At 41.2% G+C, this 21,680-nt stretch overlaps 1 protein-coding gene across 1 annotated transcript in view; it reads right to left on the reverse strand.

Annotated features, from left to right (window-relative positions):
- The window catches only part of LOC308307963 (phospholipid-transporting ATPase IH-like), a gene marked incomplete at its 3' end in the record, with an annotated part of 65,758 nt that extends 52,033 nt beyond the window's left edge, over positions 1–13,725 (reverse strand). Inside the window, exon 1 of the mRNA XM_080753306.1 lies at positions 13,638–13,725. Within this exon, the coding sequence (XP_080609432.1) occupies positions 13,638–13,676 (39 nt within the window). The 5' untranslated portion in view covers positions 13,677–13,725. The remainder of the gene's footprint in view (positions 1–13,637) is intronic.
- Between the last annotated feature and the right edge of the window lie 7,955 nt (positions 13,726–21,680).

Raw genomic sequence — 21,680 nt, forward strand, 5'->3', positions numbered from 1 at the left:
TAAAAAAGATCTGTCAAACGATTATGTCACCGGTGGAAGGATTTGACAGCTCTCCTATGAGACAGAGACCCAGAGTAGATTTTTTTTTAGCTATTTTATTATGAACATTAGTAAGGGCCTATTATATGAAGACAGGTTGAAAAGTGGTGAAGTCCTCCTTTAAAGACAGGCTTAGAACTGGCCAAAAGTTACACGATTATTCCCTTAAAAAAACACAGGTTCAAACTTCAAACCATTTTTAAATCTATTTGTGTGAAATATCTCCATAGAAGGAAATATACTTATTACTTATTTCAACATTATAAACAAAATATCTACATATACTGTGCCTTCAAATAACAAATAAACAACTGAAACAAATTCAACAAGAATTGACACACAGTCAATATAAAATCTGTGGATTGGTGTGTTGACGTTAGTGTAAAAAAAAGTTTGAAAAACATTTTTTTTTTGAAAAAAAAAAAAGTTTGGGTCCAAAAATGTGTTAAAAAATCGACCTGATGGTGGCGCTATATGGGACAGATCCATGTCGATGAGATAAGTGTAGACATACTGTGTAGCGATTTGTGTGATTTTAGGGCAAAAACTGTAGGAGCAGTATTCAAAAATGTGTTTTAAAAAATTTGGCGGGGGTCCCTGGAGCTGCGGGGGTCCCTGGAAGGGTGGAGGTTGTGGATTGGCAGACAAGGATTGTGTGTGGAAAATTTCACATGGATAGGGGCAAAAAAGTGTGATGTGACGTGACAGACAGACTGACGGACAGACAGACAGGCGGTGGAGGTTTTCATAGTAACTGCGACCTGACGGTCGCAATTATAATCATTAGTATTGTTTATTTTAATTATTATTATTAAGGAACTCTAGAAATCTCAGTTGGAACTGTTACCCCAGTGACCCGATGCTGGATAAGCGGTTGAAGATGGATGGATGGATGGATGGATTATTTTAGAGTAAGCTACTTTATTTACCATTATTGTGTACTCCGCCACATGGGGAGCAATCTTCAATTCAATCTTCAATTCAAAGAAGCTTTATTGGCATGAGAACACAAACGTTTACACAGTGGTGGAAAAAGTACCTACATTTTTATAATTAAGTAAAAGTATCAATTCTGCAATGTAGAATCACTCTGTTACAAGTAAAAGTCCAGAATTAAAAATGTACTTGAGTAAAAGTACAAAAGTATTGGTATCCAAATGTACTTAAAGTACCAAAAGTAAAAGTACAAAATGTTTGAAAATAGCAGATCTACAAGCTCACAACGCGTCGCACCGCAATGCGTTGTGAGCTTGTAGATCGTCTATTTTCAAATAGCCTTGGTATAACATAGGGCTAAAGTGGTTTATGTATGTTTTAAACTTTAGTTAAAGGAGCTATAGTCAACTTTTTCATTGTAGGTGTACATCCTAGTCTACAGACTAGGATGTAAACAAAGTACGGGCCCTGTAAATGTAAACAAAGGGCCAAAATGATTATTTTATCATTATTTTACGCTTTTTGTGGTCATTTTTTAATTGAAACACATATATGAAGCTTATTTTTTTATAAAATATTTTCGAAACATTATTTTTATTTTAGCATCCGTTTTTCAAGAAAAAGTTGACTATAGCTCCTTTAAAGTTAGATAAAGTACTATGTTCTATCCGTCTGTCTTTCAATGTTATATGAGATACTTAAAGTGTGGTTCCTGTGGAAATAAGCCACGGCTTTCTAGGATCTCCTTTTAGTTGACCTTGTACCAGTGATTTGTACTGTCATGAAACTGTACTTTTTTCTATTGCAAACTTCTAATAAATTCTTCAATCAATCAATCAGTTATTGCTTTGTAGATTAGCATTATTGGGCTAAATGTAAAGACGCTACGCTGCGCCAACCGTGAATTCAACACAATCTGCTGTTGAGCAGTTTAACCAATTTGCTACGTACGAAACGGTCAGATTACAAAGATAAATTGCTTAGTGAAGGCTCACGGATGTCACCATAGGGTACGCTCCAGCAGAATGTCCCGTAATGATCGTATTATTTAAAGAGGAGCATTTTAATCCGATCGGTCGTCGTTTCCTTAAAAAGGTATTAATGTATCTAAGTGCAGTACACCTCGCAACCGATGGGGTCGCATGGCTGAAAAACAACAGAAAATGACGTCTGATCGGATTAAAATGCTGTTTATTAAACAATACGAAAGATACGGGTAATTCTGCTTGAGCGTACCATACTGTGACATCTGTGAGACTTCAGTAAGCACTTTATCTTTGAAATAAGAACGTTTTTGTAGACGTACGTAGCAAATAGGTTTAACTGCTCAACACGAGGTTGAAGTGAATGTATTACGTGCGCAACAACGTAACATGCCTGCGTTAGCCTGCAGCTAGCGCTAGCTAGCGTTAGCCTGCAGCTAGCGCTAGCTAACGTTAGCCGTTAGCCACACATCCAGAATAGTCTAATAAGTCAATTTTCCAACGGCGAGTGAACGATTGCATTCCGAGTTGGGTCGCCGTTTTATTCCATGAGTAATTGTGTATAACATGCCTGCGTTAGCCTGCAGCTAGCGCTAGCTAGCGTTAGCCTGCAGCTAGCGCTAGCTAACGTTAGCGTTAGCCGTTAGCCACACATCCAGAATAGTCTATTAAGTCAATTTTCCAACGGCGAGTGAACGATTGCATTCCGTGTCCTTCATGGATGTTTTTCCCCCTGGCTGTCAATGTTTTTATTGTCCAAAAAGAAAACGTTCTGAACGTTAAAACTAGATAGTTTTACGATCATGACAATGTGACAAACGGAACGGATCCTTTTTTTCCAAACTCGAGAAGAAGAACAGCGTAGAGGCGGGATGTTCGCGAACGAATCGAGTCTTTTGAACGGCTCTTTGATATGAAAGATGGGATCCGGTTCGCAGTATAGGGAGCCGTTCCTTTCTAATGAACAACAGTGGTGGGAAAGGTACAACAATGTAGAAATACTCTGCCACACGTTGAAGTTTGGAATAAAAAATGTAGGCTACTTGAGTAAAAATATCAAAGTATTGGTATCAAAATGTAGTTAAAGTACTAATAGTAGCTAGAAAGTACTTTACATTATGCAAAATGTCCCATTTCACAATTTTTCCAATGAATAAAATGTAGGGAGAAAAAAACATTTGAAAATAGCAGATCTACAAGCTCACAGCTTGTAGATCGGCTATTTTCAAATGGCAGGTAGGCCTAGTATGTACCTATTATGTCCGAAATAAATGTATATAGGGTTAATGTATAAGTGATAATTATAATCAAAATCTACAAAGTAACTACAACTAGTGACTAGAATGAGCCAGTCTTTTGAACGGCTCTTTGAAAGGAACGGATCCCAGAGATTCGGCTCACTTCAAAGAGCCATAAATCCCATCTCTAGAACAGCGCCAGAACAGCGCAAGGCCGCTCCCAATCATGAAACTAGCTCGGTTACCATGTGACATGGGGACATCCAATAGGCAAATAGGTCGCCTAGGTCGCCTGAATGTCTCAGCACAATCGCACGTCTTTAATAAAATCTGTTTCACAGATTTAATAATATCCTATACCATAAAACTTCCTTTAAAGACCTTAATCCTTTATCTCAGTGCCCTGGTTGGTGCTAGAGTGAGAACTGAGAATGTGGCGTCTCTCATAGCAAATTCGAATGAATAATTTATTCGTAATTAATATGTTTTTTCCGAAAGGAATTAAAGGTCCCGAGTCCTGTCCAAAATATAGGACGGTTGTAATCAATGAATGATTGAAGAAAATAAACGCCTGGGCTAATAGCTTAGGTTTTACGGCATAAAGAATAGACATGCAACGCTCAGAGCATGCAAGCAAGCTGTCCTGTGATAAACATGGAACAACAATTATCTTTTCCTTAACATGAAATGGGAAATAATAATAAACAAACCATGTACTAACCAAAATCCGGAGTATTCCCAAAGGGGCTTTTTTTCCTCTGCGACTGAACTCTCTGCCAAATTCACCCATGGTTGTTGTGTTATCATTCACTCATTTCAGCATGACCTACATTTAATTTTCAATCAATGAAAGTGATGTTGTTTGACTCCTGTCCATCAAGCAGTGTATTCAGTGCAGAGGCCCATGCCAACACGAGAACAAGACAGCCTGCTACTTTAGTTTTCTCCCAATCTAGCTATTAATTTACAGAATGTCTGTCCGCCGTCTGACTGTCTGTCTGCATGCTGACATCACTGATACTAAACAGTGTCACCACCATGGTAACAATGCCCAATTGACATGACATCACTGAGTGACTGACATCACTGACTGACATCACTACAGTGCCCAAATTTGGAGATGACATCACAGACTGGCCTGGACAGTGGACACGGAACACCATATATGGGCATAAAAGAGTGCCAGCCAGACAGACAGATACAATGGGTATTGCACAAGTTGCTAGGGCTGTAATCTAGCCCTGTTTTAGGGATTCGAACTTCGGGGGGATTTTCCGAACGGACCATCGAACCTTCGATGGTTCGTTTGGTTCACCGAACCATCGAACGTACTGTACCTTTAACCAGCTAAAACAGTGTAGGAAATGTTTTAAATGCGCTGTTTTAACCATTGAAAACGCGTGGATGCGTGGCCGCATTAACACGTAGGCTAACACTTGGAAAATCCAACCCAATCGGAGAAAATGTTGCGCAGTTTGTTGACGAACAGGCTCAAAGTATAGCGGAGTTGCACGGATGATGATTAGACTTGGTGATTGCGTCGGAGCGTGTCGCGTTCGGGCTGAACTGGTCTCGATGTAACAACCCCAGAAATCGCATTATAGATCCTTTTGGGGGTTGCAATGAAATCCATCTTTGCTCATGCTTAATAGGAGAAAGGCTGTTTAATCTTTGGGTGCGTGGATGGCTGGGTGTTCGCTGTTCAGAGCGCACACAAGTCTCTCTCTGCCCAGCTCAGAGTGCTGCCTCTCTCACTCTACTGTCTGTCATCAAGCGTGTGTCAGCGAGGCGCTGTAATGGTTCGCGGCCCAAAACAGGAGCGGAATTGGAGCGGAGGACGGTCCTTGATCGCTCCAAGCTGTTCTGGTGCATTTAACGGTCACCATTAACTGTTAGTGTTTACCGGTAGGCCTAACCTATTTAGTATTTGGCTATCTCTACTACTGTGATATTCTGAATAGGCCTATCACATTCTGATAATTATTTTTCGTGTAAAAAAAAGAAGAAAAAAAAAAGAAAAAAACCTGAACCCATTAATTTCGAACTTCGATTGCCAACGTGACGAACGAACGTTCGAATCCCCGAAGGTTCGCTTGCAGCCCTATGCACAACTGGACATCGATGGTGACTATTCTGCCCAACGGGCACCGGTCTGGGTTCTCCAACATTACTTTTGAGACTCCTACATTCAATCCCTCATCGCACACCCCCGGGCACAGGACTAGTCAAAAATACAATATACATTTTCACATTTGAATGTCTGTTTCTTTTTACTTTTATATGATCAAATGTAGCCGACAACCACACGCGTGCGCGCACACACACACACACACACACACACACACACACACACACACACACACACACACACACACACACACACACACACACACACACACACACACACACACACACACACACACACACACACACACACACACACAGTATTATTTGCATGCTAGCATTTACTGCCATCATGAATAGATTTGGGTTATTACACAATGGAGCGTGTCGACATTGCGATATAGCATCTGTTCGACGGTTCATCCTTTCGACATGGGTGAATTTTAACCTGGTGAAAAGCTAACCTGCCGACGTGGGTGAATGTTAACCTCTATGCCTAAACCTAAACCTAACCCAAACCATAAACCCTAACCTCAGTAACCGTGACCCGGGTGAGTAGCTAACCTGCCGACTCCCTTAGTCAAAATGATGGGACGTAGGAATAGCGAGATTTCCCCATTACACAAAATACACTTTGCTTCCTACAAATTTGCTAAAATTCATATTCGCCACGCTCAATCTACAGTATCATTTCAGAGACCCAGATGCTGCCAACAGAATGCAATTTGATCACGCCAATTTTTCAGTCCCAGGCTGTATTTCCGTTACTGCACAACATATTGCCCCTTGAAACAAATGTGTCCTTGTCCTGACAATGTGTTGTATTTTTATTTCAGAGGTAAAGAAAGTGCCACACTTGGGCATGACGTACTGTACATCAGGCAGTTCAACACTCCCCCATATTGAATTCTGGTTCACTATCAGTCAACTTAGGAATATCTCCATGTCAAACCAAGAACTACTCACTGTCCCACTAAAGTTAGCTACTATCTGAGAGAGTTGAGCCTGCATGTCCTTTATAGCAGTGGTTCTCAACCTTTTCAGTATACGATCCCCCAAAATAATGATATTTGAACTGGGGACCCCTCCCCACCCTGACAACTTCAAGCAATTGGAATTGTAGGAGTTGAGGCATTACAGTAAATCTAGTTTGACTTAGTTGGTTCCACAGATAAATATTGTGAAAATAGCCGATCTACAAGCTCACAACAGTCACAACAAAGCCTATAATATTTGACAATTTGGCCATGGTTTGACCAGTTTTTATAAATAGGTATCGTTTGTTGGTTACTTTTGATGCAGTAATCGTCATTCTCTCCACCAGCCAAAGGCATGGGGGAGAGTATGTTTTCGCCTCCGCCCGTCCGTCCGTCCGTCCGTGCGTACGTGTGTCCGTGCGTCCGTGTGTCCGTGCGTGCGTCCATCAAGTTTGTTACCAGCTAATCTCCGGCGCCATTGGCCCGGTCGCTGCCAAAATGAGCACACACACTCCCTGGACGCCAATTCAGAACCGTTGCCCCACATTTTTCAAATGGCCCTGTTCTAGCGCCCCATGAGGCCGATGTTTGCAAAACACATTTCTGTACACTACTCTTAGAGATTTTGTCCACAAATCCTACAAATCGGTAGACAGTATGTGATTTTCCATATTCCATCCTGATTGGCTACAATTGGCTTCCAAAGTTTGCAGGATTGCTCCGTTTTGAACAAAATGCCTCAAATCATGAACACAGCGTGCAATCTTGGTGGAATTGGGTGCACACGTTCCCAGTTCCCACTAGGCCGAGGAAGAAATGCCACTTAAAATTTCTCAAATCAGCCTCATGGTGGCGCTATAACAGGGCAATTTGTGTTTTTACCTTTAACTCCACCGATAAGTGTAAAACTTTGTATGCGCAGTTGCGCACTCCCTAGAGGCTAAGGATAAACTTTTGCCCTGCATTTTTCCCATTTGCCTTTTATAGCGCCACCAGGAGGACAACTTATGTAAAACACATTCTTTGCTATTACTTTATCAGATTTTCTCCAACAATCATGCAAATCAGTACACAGTATCTCTATAGTCATGTGATCAAGTCCGATCCGTCTGATATTTCATATTCCATCCTAATTGGCTAATATTGGCTTCCAAAGTTTGCAGGATTGCTCCATTTTTGAACAAAATGCCTCAAATCATCAACGCAGCTTGCGATTACTGTAAGATTTGCCACAAATATTCCCACTACATCAAGGAACAAATGCTACCCTTTTCACATTGGCCTGTTATAGCGCCACCAGCAGGTGGACTTTAGCAGAACACAATGCCTCAAATCATGCATGCAGCGCCCGACTGCCATGAAAAGGTCTAAGATTGGCGAAGAACACATGCCACCCTTTTTACATTGGCCTATTATAGCACCACCAGGAGGCCTGGCCTGGTAGAGACCTGTGCTCGGAAGAGCACTGCTTCTAGTTTTCTTCTCGTACTTTTCATTTTTGAGGTATAAATGTAAATATTTGTGGACCCCCAGGGGGTCACGACCCACAGGTTGAGAACGACTTGAAAAGGGGACTCTGTTGCACACGCACAGTGTCGCACGCAAGCACACCCACATACGCACACATGCACACACACACACACACACACACACACACACACACACACTGTACATGCAAAAATACATTAAGAATACAAATAAGTCCCAACAAAACACAGGGCCAATCTAACCTTGTTCCACCATTATGCAAACTTGTAAAAGTGATTGAATAGGCGTTTTACTTCAGTGCTTCGTTGTTTAATTTGATGCAGCGGCAGTGCCATTACCTCACTACTGGACTACGGGCCAAAGCAGAGGACTTAAAATATGTACATTATAGTATACCATACTCATTTAGATTTAAGTAATGAACCGATTGCGCTCATCCTCAAATGATCAATAAGAGATAAAACACTGAAGCATAAAAATAAATGAATGCTGTAGACAGAGTTGTCTCACTTCCAGGGAAAATAAATCCTCACCCACAAATCTACACTCTAAACACAAAATCTCTGCATCATCTGAAATAGATTAGTATTGAGCCGCTGTGTTTCTGTCTCTCACAAGCAGAACCCAAGTGGGATATGACTATACTGTGATATATGATATATTTGATGTAATGCTTTAACCCGATGTAAATGTGTAAGCTTGTAAGGTAGACAGTCAAATTTAGCGTTGTGTAGTAAACTGGACTTACGAGCTTATAGAACTAGTCTGGCTAATACATAATATTATTCATTAAATCGCAATTTAGGCATAAATTGATTCTGCTGACTCACTTTTGGGCTGTAGGCTGTCTCAGGTGATTGACAGTGTTATGAGCAGATACAGGAAGCATACGCAGCATAACTTCTTACACACCTCTACCATCATCAAGTCAAGTGGACAGGACTAAATCAGAAATATGTTATGCTTTCACTGCTGGAGAAAATACAAATTTCGTTTTTATTGGATGCCTGAGGAAGGTCTACTACACAACCGAAACGTTGCTTCAAGGTGGCTCTCCACCAAACGACTACAAGAGACTCTTTCCAACTCGTTCAGACTGGCAGTCTGTGGCATTTAGTTGGCACAGAGAAAGCACAAACCCCAGTCGGCCCGTTTGTTTTTGCGATGATCTCTGTGTGTAGCCAGTATGAACCAAGCTAACCATAGTTAATGCTGTATTGTAGAATATTTACTAATTGTCAAAGTCCCTTTAGGGGAGGTGTTGCAAAGCCAAAGATAGCACTACTAATAGACATTTATAGGCTACTGCTACATTAATAACATTCCCTCCATTTCAACTTTGATATTGGGACAATTTAAGGAATTCACCATGGCAAAATAATCAACGACTGATGTAAGAAGGTAAAGATGGACAGCGTAATGACAAATGAGGGGCGTGTTCAATGACCATGTCCCTCTTCCTCAATAGCCTCACCAGTGGATATGATTTCCCTTGACATTCGCCCTGGTGGAGTATCCGTCATGCACTGAACACCCACTCACCCACTTCCAGCACGCAGAAACACACACATACACTCACTCAACACTCACTTAAACATGCTTCTGCCTATGCTAGTAGTAACTACCTCTGGCATACAGCAAATACTTAAAAGTACAAACATTTGCAGAGAAACACAGGTGCTCGGTTGTGTGCGCAAAGTCACAATATACTTAAAGGTCAGGTCAGACACAGGGCTGGGTTAATTAACTGAAAAATATATCTCAACCGATATTTAGAATGAATAAACGACTTAATTTTGCTCATGAAGGTTAATCGAATAATAGAGAATTTAATATTTTCTAAATCGTAATAGTCTTGATTAACCACTTAAACCTTATACTTCGCTGTACGAAAGTGGCGTACATAAATAGTGAAAATAGCAGATCTACAAGCTCACAACGTTTTGCATCACGAAGCATCTAGCTGCTATTTCACTCGCTTTTTTTTGCATGATTCGTAATCGAGGCAAAAGCTTGACTTAAACGTGATACTGATTTGAAGACTTGGCCTATATCACCCAGTGACCCAGCCCTATAGTCAGAGACACACTACACTGGGTATTGGCAGATGTGTTAACAACCCAGTGCTTGACCGGGCCGTCACTGGTCCTGTCAAGTGTCAGGCCTGCTTCCCTCTAGTCTATGCCTTCCTTCTCTAATTCAACCGCCCACCAGCCAGCTGGTTCCTGTCCTGGCAGATAATCACAGGCCACTAATGGCACTGGCCTTTTGAGCGCCAGGCGAACCGGTAATATGGCTGGAGATCAGCATCATCAACATTGTCATTAATACAGATCCTTTCCTGCTCAGAGACAATCAAGAACATTCGTTGGAGATGCTGATTAGTCCCCCCCACTGTGTCCTGAGGCTACAGCATGAGGGTGTTGTTGTGTCACTGAATGTGTCAACATCTCTATGTTGCTCTGTCTCTCATTAGCCACTTGACCCCAGCATACATATTCTGGAGGTACTCATTGTTGGACAATATTACTCAGGAGGACTAGAATAATATGTTACTTATTACATATTACTCCTTAAACCTTAAAAATCTAGATTCTAAATAGGTAATATAATAAAGAGTAATATGTTACAGTATTACATATTAATACGTATGCCCCCCAACCCACACGCAAGAAGAAGAAAAAAAGAGATGCACAACAACATAATCTGTTTAGCCAGCTAATTTTAAAACAGAATCTAACAGTCACCTAACAGCCAAAAAGGCTAGAAAATAAAGCAGAAATCTCTCTAGACCTTTTAAACAAAATGTTTTCAAAATTCAGCCAACAAAACCTGAGTAATATATAATAAGTACTATTTTTATTATTATTACAAAGTAATATGGTATAATATCACTGTGTAAAGTAATAAGATTACAGTAATATATTACTAATTAATAAGTTATTACTGCCCAATGCTTGGGGACACATGAATTAATCAGCTATGCAGATGGGGGGGGGGGGGGGGGCGGTACGGTAACATATACCAACTCAGGTTCAGTTTACTACTAAAAGTCTAATCTAGAGCACTGGTTCATAAGCACTGGGTCGGGACCACGCAGTGATGCGTTGTGAGCTTGTAGATCTGCTGTTTTCACTAGTTTGGGTCCTAGGCAAAAGTCTAATCCAGTGGTTCTCAAACTTGGGGTCGGGACACCAAGCGGGGTCCCCAAATTATTTTGTTGGGTCCCCAGATGATTAGCTTAATGTAATTTATTTTTCTCACTCAATGGTCAACAAACCAACATACACCATAAGTGTATTCAGGGTATCTGCACATTTATAAAGTGACAAACTGGACTTTTTTGGAGCGGTGAAAGCGCTCCCAATAGACAGGTATGTCCGTGGGTATGTCCGTGGGTGGGTGGCTGGGTGGCTGGCTGGCCGTGTCCGTAGCCTGGCAATACCTTGAGTGGCCACACACAACACACTAGTTAAAGGAGGGGCGCTGTTTTGTGCAGGCCAGGCACACTCACCACTCACTCACAGGCACAGTTTACAGTTTACAGTTTAGGCATTTAGCAACACACACAGGGTATAGCTGCTCAGATTCACCGCTCCACTTCGAACCGAGGTTTGATTTTTAATACCAAACTGGCCAAACTGTCAAATATTAAGTAAGCAAGAGGAGAACTGCAAGGCGTTGTGAGCATGTAGATTGGCTATTTTCACAATATTTATCTGTGGAACCGAGTCACATTAAATGTAATATCTACAATTCCAAGCGTTTGTCAGGGTGGGGGTCCCCAGTTCAAATGTGTTTATTTTGGGGGTCACGGCATAAAAAGGTTTGAGAACGCCTGGTCTAATCTCTCTTTTGGGCCACAGGCTAAAACGTTTGGGAACCCCTGGTCTAGTGGGTTTAAGGGGTTTTGGTAAATGGCAGGACCCGGGGTCATCAATGTGTCCCTACACAGACATACTATGTGTCCGTGGCAAGATGTGACCTTGTCCTTAGCAAATTTGAGTGTTTTCTTTTTTTACACACCTAATGTTCTTATTTTGATCATAAGACCCAATTACTGACTTCAGAATATGCATGACACTGATTTAATACATCACTATTAGTCCACTAGTATCAGCGATTCTCAAACGTTTTATTCGCACGGACCCCATAATTCTGAGAGTGTACAAATGAGTTACAGACCTGGGCTAGCTTTTTGTGTTTCTGGTATTGTGCACTAATGTTGTATGTCTGTGCCAATTTTTTTATTTTAATACAAATGTCCACCACAAAGCCAGCATGGCGATGACCCCTGCCTGGGCTGGAGGTGTTGTGTGTTCATGGGTCACATTCTCCCCAGTAAAAACCCTGTATCATAGGGGTGGGTGCAATACAGTACGGTAAGTCTGTTTTTTGTTTTTGTCTTTAAATCAGGGGTCGTTTTCAGGCCAAGGACCCCTTAGCTGACAGGGAGATGAAGCAGGGAGCCCCACTACATATTGTATAAAATTGTGTTCAGATTTTCATCGATTTCACCAATAAATTCATGGACGTGTTCTGTTTGACAAGCACTGTCATCAGTCTATGTTGGATTTGTGTGGTTAAATGTTTTTTTTTTCAGACATTTAACCACTTAAATCATCGATACTTAGTCAATTTGACCTTTCACTCCAAACCTATTTGCCAAAGATAGCCGTTCTACAAGCTCTCAATGCGAGGTGTTGAGAGCTTGTAGATCTGCTATTTTTGTCTAAAGTTCTTCTCGGAATAGGGATGCGAGGGGTTTAAGTTGTTCATTTAAAATAACTATCCTATTACACTAAGATTTGGAGAACCCCCTGTTGAAGACCCTTGCTTTTTCAAATGTACAATGCAGATGTGTCTCCAAGACAAATAAACTTGAACCTTGAATCCACAGTGTGCCTAACTATTGCTGCAGAATGGGTTCAGAATATAACAGTCAAAGAAAGCCCCCCCCCCCCCCCCCCCCCCCCCCCCATGTTAGTCAGGTTACTTCTGCATCTAAAATAAACTGATGGGATGTATTCATCATCAAAGCAGCTTAATTGGGCCAGCCAAGTTCATTCCTATTCTACACACCCCCCCACCCGTCACTGCATCTGGATTAACTAGCACATTCCCTATTCAGGTTGCAAACAATGTGTAAAGCCCATAGTCAATGAACAGTAGAACAACTCTGATCTAATGTCTATCATGAAAAATAATCAAAAATGTGTAACGCGGTAGAGAGTCACGTTTCCTAAGCAGTCGCAATAGGCAGGTGGGAAAAGTACTCAAGTAAAAGTATCAATACTGCAATGTAGAAATACTCTGTTGTAACTTGTTATAAGTAGAAGTCTGGCATTTACTTGAGTAAAAGTACAAAAGTATTGGTATCAAAATGTACTTAAGGTATAAAAGTATAAAGTAGGCCTACTCATTGTGCAGAATGTCCCTTTTCACAAGTTTGAAATAGGCCTATATAAAACTCTTTCGAAAATAGCAGATCTACGAGCTCAGTGCGTTTCTATGTGATGCACTGTGAGCTTGTAGATCTGCTATTTTTCAAATGGCCAAAATCTGTCTGAGTGGTTTTGTCAAAAAAGTATAGTAGCCTAACTAAAACTAGTTTTCATTTTCCACTACATTTTTCAAATACATGTAGTGGCGTTAAAGTACAAGTAGGCTACTGAGAACTGAGAAGTACAAATACCTCCTTGAGTATCCTAAGTAGACCTAAATGTACTTAGTTACTGTTACTTTACACCATGCACTGATTATGTGGCAGGGAAAACATGCACAACTACAAATGTAACAAACACTGCATTTCAACTGTAATATTGATGGACGGGAGGGGGGGGGGGCCTTACGAATCTTCTGATGATATTCCGGAGCCCGGTGAAATCCATCCTATTTTTTGACAGCTCCGCGGCGGCTACTCGGTGCAGAAGATGTGTTTCAACTCTCTTTGGATCCTTGTAAAGAAGAAGACCTCATGTGTATCTTTTCGCCAGCAGTAGCCATCGTTCACCGCCGCTGTGATGTCTCCATATGATCCTAAGGAAGAAGAAGAAGAGGCAGCAGCAGCGGTCCTTATCAGTCGGCGGTTGTGATTTTCATGGCATCCTATAGCGGTTTGCAACAGCCATGCAGCAACTGAGCCGGAGAATGTTCCATTTCGCGCAACTTTGAAACCCTTTAAATGTTCCTCTAACGCCTCGGTCCCTATTTACATGAATGTGTTATTCTCGCTAGATATTCCTTCATGGGAGCTCTCTGTGTTGGATTGTTCCGCTGTGCGTTTCACAGAGGTGGCCCTGTGTGTGTGCTCTGGCTGGCTGGCTGTAGCAGAGCAATGCGAAAATAAATGTTCATTGCAATCAGACGTCAGATGACTACGATGCGCATGCGTACTCCAATTTTCTCACTCAGTTTACCAGCAGCCTGAAAAGAGACGATCTACAACACTGGTTCCCAAACAGTGGGTCGAGACCCATTTGTGGGCCGCGGACACATTATTATGGGTCCTTGATTTTTTTTTAATTATTATTATTGCAAAATATTTTCAAAAAACATTACAAAAAAAAGTAGTGAAGTAGTGAAAATAGAGCTTGTAGATCATCTGCTATTTTCACTAGTTTGGGTCCCGGGCAAACGTTGAATATTGTGCCACAATAAATGTGTTTTATAGCCACTGGAGGTCTTGTGCGATACATTTAAAATATCGTTGCCTCATCTGTTGCAAACGTATCATCCTCCCATGCTCTTGTAGCCTACTTGTAAACCTGTCCCTTGAGTATTTTTAGGCAGAGGTATTCACGTGTACCAAGTGCCACTGCCACAGCCACAACATGCTAAATGTGACTCAGCTAATGGAGATGGGTAGTATGTATGTTGGTGCTCAGCCTCAGTCAAAGCACACGACACGCGCTCAGTCGGATCGGATGCACCCACTGGCACACCCAGTCACAGGCTCACAGCAACATGAATGCACGAAACGCACGTGCACTTGTGCAGTGTTTGGCAGTAGGCCTATAACTTATATTATTAGCCTATTAGTAATATAGGCCTATTAGCCTACTATTATTACGGTACTTTACCCAGAGTTGTGTAAGGGATCACTCTGCCAAAAGTAAAACAGTCATATAATATAAAATATTGTTACCAGTAAGATGCCCTAAGGGCGAGAAGCGACCTCTGAAACAGAGTCTGACACATAGGTCTATATGTCCATATATGGGCATTAGATTTGGGCTTAATTTTGATGACATCAGGGATCTCCATATATGCCTGGGCATAAAAGGGACAATTTGCAAGTGTGACTCATTTGTCAATATCACCATAATGTACATTTGGTGTCCCCCACTACACTCATTCAATTATCCTGAAAATGTAACAGAATAATAGAACTCTGGGGTCATATTATGAATGGACAATCATTTACACACATTTTAGTAGAATGAGTATTCTCTTGAAATATATTTAATTGATTTTACACAGATTTGTTTGACTGGAGGTATGTGATTTTGGCACGTCCCCCACACCAATCTACTAAGTACAGAGTGTCTAATAAGTGGTTAAATTGTATATATTTTTTATTTTTTTAACATAGTTGTAGTGTCCACAACAGGTTATTTGATAAAAAATGTAATTTGGAGCATTTATATTCTATTTTCATAATATTTTTTATCATTTTACGTGTGTCCCTGGCTTTGCTGTCCACCCTGTCATTTGGGGTTAAACTGGCCCTTTAAGAAGGTGTGTCTAAGTTTTACCTAGTTTTTACCTACTTCCTGTCTTTCTTCAATGGAGGCTGAGGCTGTGGCCAGTTGCCAGTAAGTATTTACACTTGTATTTTCTATTTTTTCATGATATTAGGTGTACAGTAGGGTGTTGTCAAGCTTAACATGTCCACCCTATCATGGCAAAAACATCTATTAATATACATATTTTCAGAAATGTGAAATATGTTTGTTAAACAGTACAAAGTCACTTTGCTAACTTAGCCATGTTGCTAACAGAGGATCCACCATGTGTTGATTAAATGCTAAAATTAGCCCAAAATGTCCACCCTGCCATTGTCCACCCTGCCATCAAGCCATCAAGCCTCCCATGGCAGGGTGGACATGGTTCATGACAGGGAGGACATTTACATACTTATATGTGTGTGTGCATATATTTTTGAATGCTTGCTGTTAATTTATAAAAAGTGTGCGAGCTTGACCAACATTCATTTCTAACAGCCTAACATCTACTTAATACAATGATTATAAAATTATTAGGAAAATCTCAGATTTTTTTTTGGGAAATGGGAAATCCCAAATGTACATTATGGTGATATTGAAACCACACTGCATGGTTATCATGGGGTGCGTTCGGAAATGCGCACTCAACGCACTGGTGTGCCATGTTGTCGTTCGTTTTTCGGTGCACTTGGTGCGTTGTCGTTCGGAAATCCAGTGCGCGGCACACTGGTGTGTTGAGTGCACGCACTCACCAACCCTACTCAGAAGATGGGGTTTGGTGGTGTGGTGGTGTGGTGCGGTGTTCTGATTGGTTGGTTTTCATGGCCGTGTCTCGAATGCTTCTCAACTGTGAACAATGGAGGAAATAACCGCAAAATACAGCACTTGCAGCTTAATTGGTCGTTTGGGCTTGATAGTTTCACACACATCAAAATGTAAATTAACAGCAGGTATGCCAATGTTGTGAATTAGACCTACATCTCCAAATAGCAACGTTACGTTGGCATACAGCAACTGCTGCTTTTCAGAAAGTTTACCTTCAGAGTTCAGAGTGAAAAAGCACACAGCAGCTGCCTGTGTTAAAACTGGTCGTTCGTAAATAAGCCACACTGAACGCACTCTCCAAAGTCACGCCCACTGCACTCACTACACTGAGCACACACCCGGTGCGGGTTTCCGAACGCACCCATGAGTTCCAAGATGGAGCTTCTTGGAACTCATACTCTGCAATAAATCTACGAAGAACCTCCACTGCCTGCTTCTCTCAACAACTTCTTCTCCACAAAAGACTTGGAAATATTCACAGATTATCCCATTCATTTTCAGTCTAATTCGGTCTCAAAATATACAACAGTATTGACCAGCTCCATTTATGGAGATGATCCAGTTGTTTCCATGTAGGGTTTGATGAGGTCAGTGTTGTGATCTTCATAGGGAGATCCAGGTGATGATAGTCAGCAGTCTTGATTTGAAAATGAATTCTGTCTTGACCATAGGCCTATATGGAGCATTCATATATGGGCATAGCCAAATATGGGCTTAATATTGATGACATCAGGGATCTCCATATATGATTGCCAGAACAGGCTATCTTGTCATAATATGGAGTGTGGCAGTGAACAATGTGATGTCAGAACAGGTCAACTATTAGTCAGGGGATATCTTAAAAAATCCTGGAATAAATTCCTTACCAAAAAATGTCTTCACCAATGTGTTTGTAAAGGTGTTTAGTAACACATCTCACAAAGACTGAAATTCAGTTATGAGTTCTCTCTCCTGATTGGATACAATTGGTATCCTAACTTGAAAATGTATATTTTCTGTTTAAATCTACCAAAGAAGAGAGATGGAGGAGACTCCTGTAACAGAATAAATGATTGCTATAGGCCTAGAGTTATTTAACACAAATTACACAATTGACAATTTTAACAAATAAAGGTCACCTTATGTACAGTAAGTAGCCTGTATGCTAAAGAAAGCTTGCTGCAGTTTCATATTGACTGATGACAGGCCCACTATCTTTATACAACTAGGTACCACCACTAGTTAAATCTGCGAGCAAACGGAAAATGTAATCTAAAATTAGCTTCCACTAGAGGGATTATCTGTCAACAAAATGTCAGGGCGTGATGTCTGCCTCAGACGTTTCATTTGTGGAGTTATGACTTTCAATTAGCACACAGACTGTATTAATAATGCATAGGGATCCAGCACTTACAGCTCTGACGTGCAGGATGTCGCTGTTTACTTCCCCCAAGCCCTGAAGGCCATTAATGTTTAATGACGACTTTGCCTCAATGGACAGATTGCAACATGCTTTGTTTATAGCAGGCTATTATGGTTATGTCTCCTCTATGTGTTGTTTTGTTGTAGCGTGTGTGTGTGTGTGTGTGTGTGTGTGTGTGTGTGTGTGTGTGTGTGTGTGTGTGTGTGTGTGTGTGTGTGTGTTAGTGAATAAATGCTTCATGTCTACTTTATGACAGATTTGTAATGCACCAATGTAATAACTCACATGTTTCCCACCGTCCCTCAGAGGTTGAGTCACACGCTGTGTCACTTGCCATCATGAGAGAAAGTGTATGATCAGCATAGGTCAAGGAAACAGACAACCATTTTATTTATTTTTGTTGCATACAGTAGTAGCCTATACCAATACCCTTTCTTCTTTTTATATGGGGTCATAGGTTCCACCTTCCAGCTATAACTGTCAATCAGCTGTAGATCACAAATACAGCATGAGAAGACTGTGTGTGCGTGTGTGTGCGCGCGCGTGTGCGCGCGTGTGTGTGTGTGTGTGTGTGTGTGTGTGTGCGCGCGCGCGCGCGCGCGCGCGTGTGTGTGTGTGTGTGTGTGTGTGTGTGTGTGTGTGTGTGTGTGTGTCGGTGGGACTACACCAAGCCGTTTCGCGCGCGTCAGTGCGTATGCGTGCGTATGCGGGGCGCGCGCGCGTATGTGCGTTTTGGATAGATCCAATGTATGTCAGTTCAGCAGGCTACACCAGGCGTACGGATAGCGCGAACCACGGATACGCATTCCCTAAAAATAGGATCGGTTCTATTTTTTAAGCACGCCTATGCGTTTTGTACACAGACTATCTGGTCTTCCTCACATATACTCCCTCCTTGGTGTAGCCTGGAGCGTTTACGCATACGCGAGCCTCTTCACGGACAGTACGCGCGTATGTGCACATTTTTTGGTGTAGTCCCACCGTGAGTGTAGGTGTGTCGGCCAAGAATTCAATCTGTTTCTCCAGAGCTATTTGTTTTCATATTGGCATTCCATTCAGACACAAATAAATATAAATCAGAACCATATGATTACACTTGATGGATGTTATGAATTATGAGCCATACTCTGATCTCTAATTAAAGATGAGATTCATGTTGGAACCAGTGATGTTAATATATAAGGAATGAGTATGGAAACAATAGGTCTATATAAAATGTACAAATTGGAAAACAAAATAACAGTCATAAAAAAGTGATCAAAATGTGATCTCCCACTAAATACAGGTATATGGCTCCATCTAGTGGTCTTTTTGTGAAAATGCACACGTTGCTTCATGTGACAGTATATTCACACCTGACCTACTTACTAATGCAACACTGGTTACATCTATTCTGCACACAGAGGGGAGAAAATACAGCTAAAAGTATTTAGATACAAATCACAGATACTACTTCAAAATTGTATCACAATACATATACAAAATACTGCTCTGGGAAATGTATTCAAGATATTTAGTATTTTGAAAATACATGAAAATACTTTTTATAAAGACCTATGCAATGATGAGTTAATTCATATATTGAAGAACAAATATTAAATGAATTATCTGAACTTCTAAGAATAGACATTGATCATACAAGCAGAGTGGTGTTTGGAGGGAGCCAAAATGTTTAACACTGTGTGAGAGAGTGTCCTTGTTGTCATCGAAAGCTAGAAAAGAACTATGGCAGGGGTGGGCAACTTTGATGATGGAGAGGGCAACTATATTTCCAACCTCACTCCAGAGGGCCACATTGCATATTGCTAAGTCCTACTTTGTCATTCTAGTATTTCATACAAAAGAAGCAAAAATACCAGATCTACAAGCTCAAAACGCATTGTGCTATTTTTGCTTCTTTTGAATTGGAATCCTGAATATTTTTTTGTTATTTTTTAATTGGAATCCTGAAATCCTGAATACATTTCAAACACATTTACTTATATACTCATGTTAACTTTATGAACTTAAATACAAATAAATACATTGGACATAAAAAAACACATTTTAATACTATTCATTAAGCTACTAATATAGACTGAAGGAATTAAAGCAGGTCATGTTTGGAATTGTAACAGCTGAAATCAATAATATATCGGTGTTATCTAAATAATTAATTAAGTTACATAAATATGGATAAAATCCATAACCAAAATAAGACAGAGACGAGCCAAAGGACTTATCAATCAATTGCTGTATTTGAAGAGAGTCAGACAAGGAGACAAACAGCTGAGCATACCATCCTGGTGGCAGCTTTGCTAAATTCTCTCTCTTCCAAAATGGAAGTTAACATTCAGTATATAAAGAGTACAGATTATGACAGTAAGATCTTCGTGGGACTCATTGATTTATCTCCAGATCATAACAAGGAAGACAGACACGTAGAGTGTTGGTAGTTTTCCACTAGTGACATACAGTATATCATGATTTCGTACCTGTAATCAGTAGCCTGAACTCACAGTATACGACCAAAATATGGTCTCCTATACTGTAAGTTCAGTTCATAATATAACCTTATATGGTCATATGATCCTCATACACAAATCATACAATTATGTATCATAATTCATATCTAACAATCGGTATTCCAGTATTAACCTGCGGGCCGCATTAAGTGAAGGTGGGGGCCGCATGTGGCCCCCGGGCCGCCAGTTGCCCATGTATGAACTAGGCATGAGACTGAATGCACAATCCTACACAGAGCTGCCTCTATGACTGTACTTCAAAGACACAATGAGGATACAGACAGGATACTGACAAGATCCAGGACACCAGGATACTGACCAAGAGAATGACACAGGATACTGACACCAGGATACTGATACCTGGACAGTGACACCAGGATACTGATACCTGGACAGTGACACCAGGATACTGACACCATACTGACACCAGGAGATTGACATCAGAACCATGATACTGACTCCATGGTACTGATACCAGGATACTGACCATGATACTGACACCAGGATACTGACACCAGCTATACTGACACTATGATACTGACACCAGCTATACTGACACTAGGATACTGACACCAGGATACTGACACTGATTGATGATTGATGATTATAATTACATCTAACGATGCTTCTCCTCCATTCATGTTTGGTGAATGTAGCCTTGGCCAGGAAAATTTGATGTCTTCAGGTGGTTACCATCGATCATAAGGTGTTTCGACCCACAAACCACAACACCCTCCTGATGGCCGGGTCGGCAGTGGTGGCCAAATCACTGCCCATCTCCTCCTCCTGACCAAGGCTAAACTCCCCTCTCCTGCTCTATTAGTTTTTTCCCAACAAGAGGCTTCTCTGGGGAGGTATTGGGTGGGTCCCTCCTGAGGTCTTGAGGTGACACAGGTGCGTAGAGTTCTCCAGTACTGTGGGATTATTCCTGCCTGGAGTTCTCCTTCGTCTCACCAACTCACCAACCAAGTTGTGCGCTGCACCTGTGACCCCTCTTCTCCACACTTGGTCCTGGCTTGACACTAGCTATACTGACACTATGATACTGACACCAGCTATACTGACACCAGGATACTGACACCAGCTATACTGACACCAGGATACTGACACCAGGGTACAGATACCAGGATACTGACACCAGGGTACTGATACCAAGATACTGACACCAGCTATACTGACACCAGGATACTGACACCAGGGTACTGATACCAAGATACTGACACCAGCTATACTGACACCAGGATACTGACACCAGGGTACTGATACCAAGATACTGACACCAGCTATACTGACACCAGGATACTGACACCAGGGTACTGATACCAAGATACTGACACCAGCTATACTGACACCAGGATACTGACACCAGGGTACTGATACCAAGATACTGACACCAGCTATACTGACTCCAGGATACTGACACCAGGGTACAGATAC

This window comes from Nannobrachium achirus (assembly GCF_963921795.1).
Source record: "Nannobrachium achirus genome assembly, chromosome: 22".
Lineage (NCBI taxonomy): Eukaryota > Metazoa > Chordata > Actinopteri > Myctophiformes > Myctophidae > Nannobrachium > Nannobrachium achirus.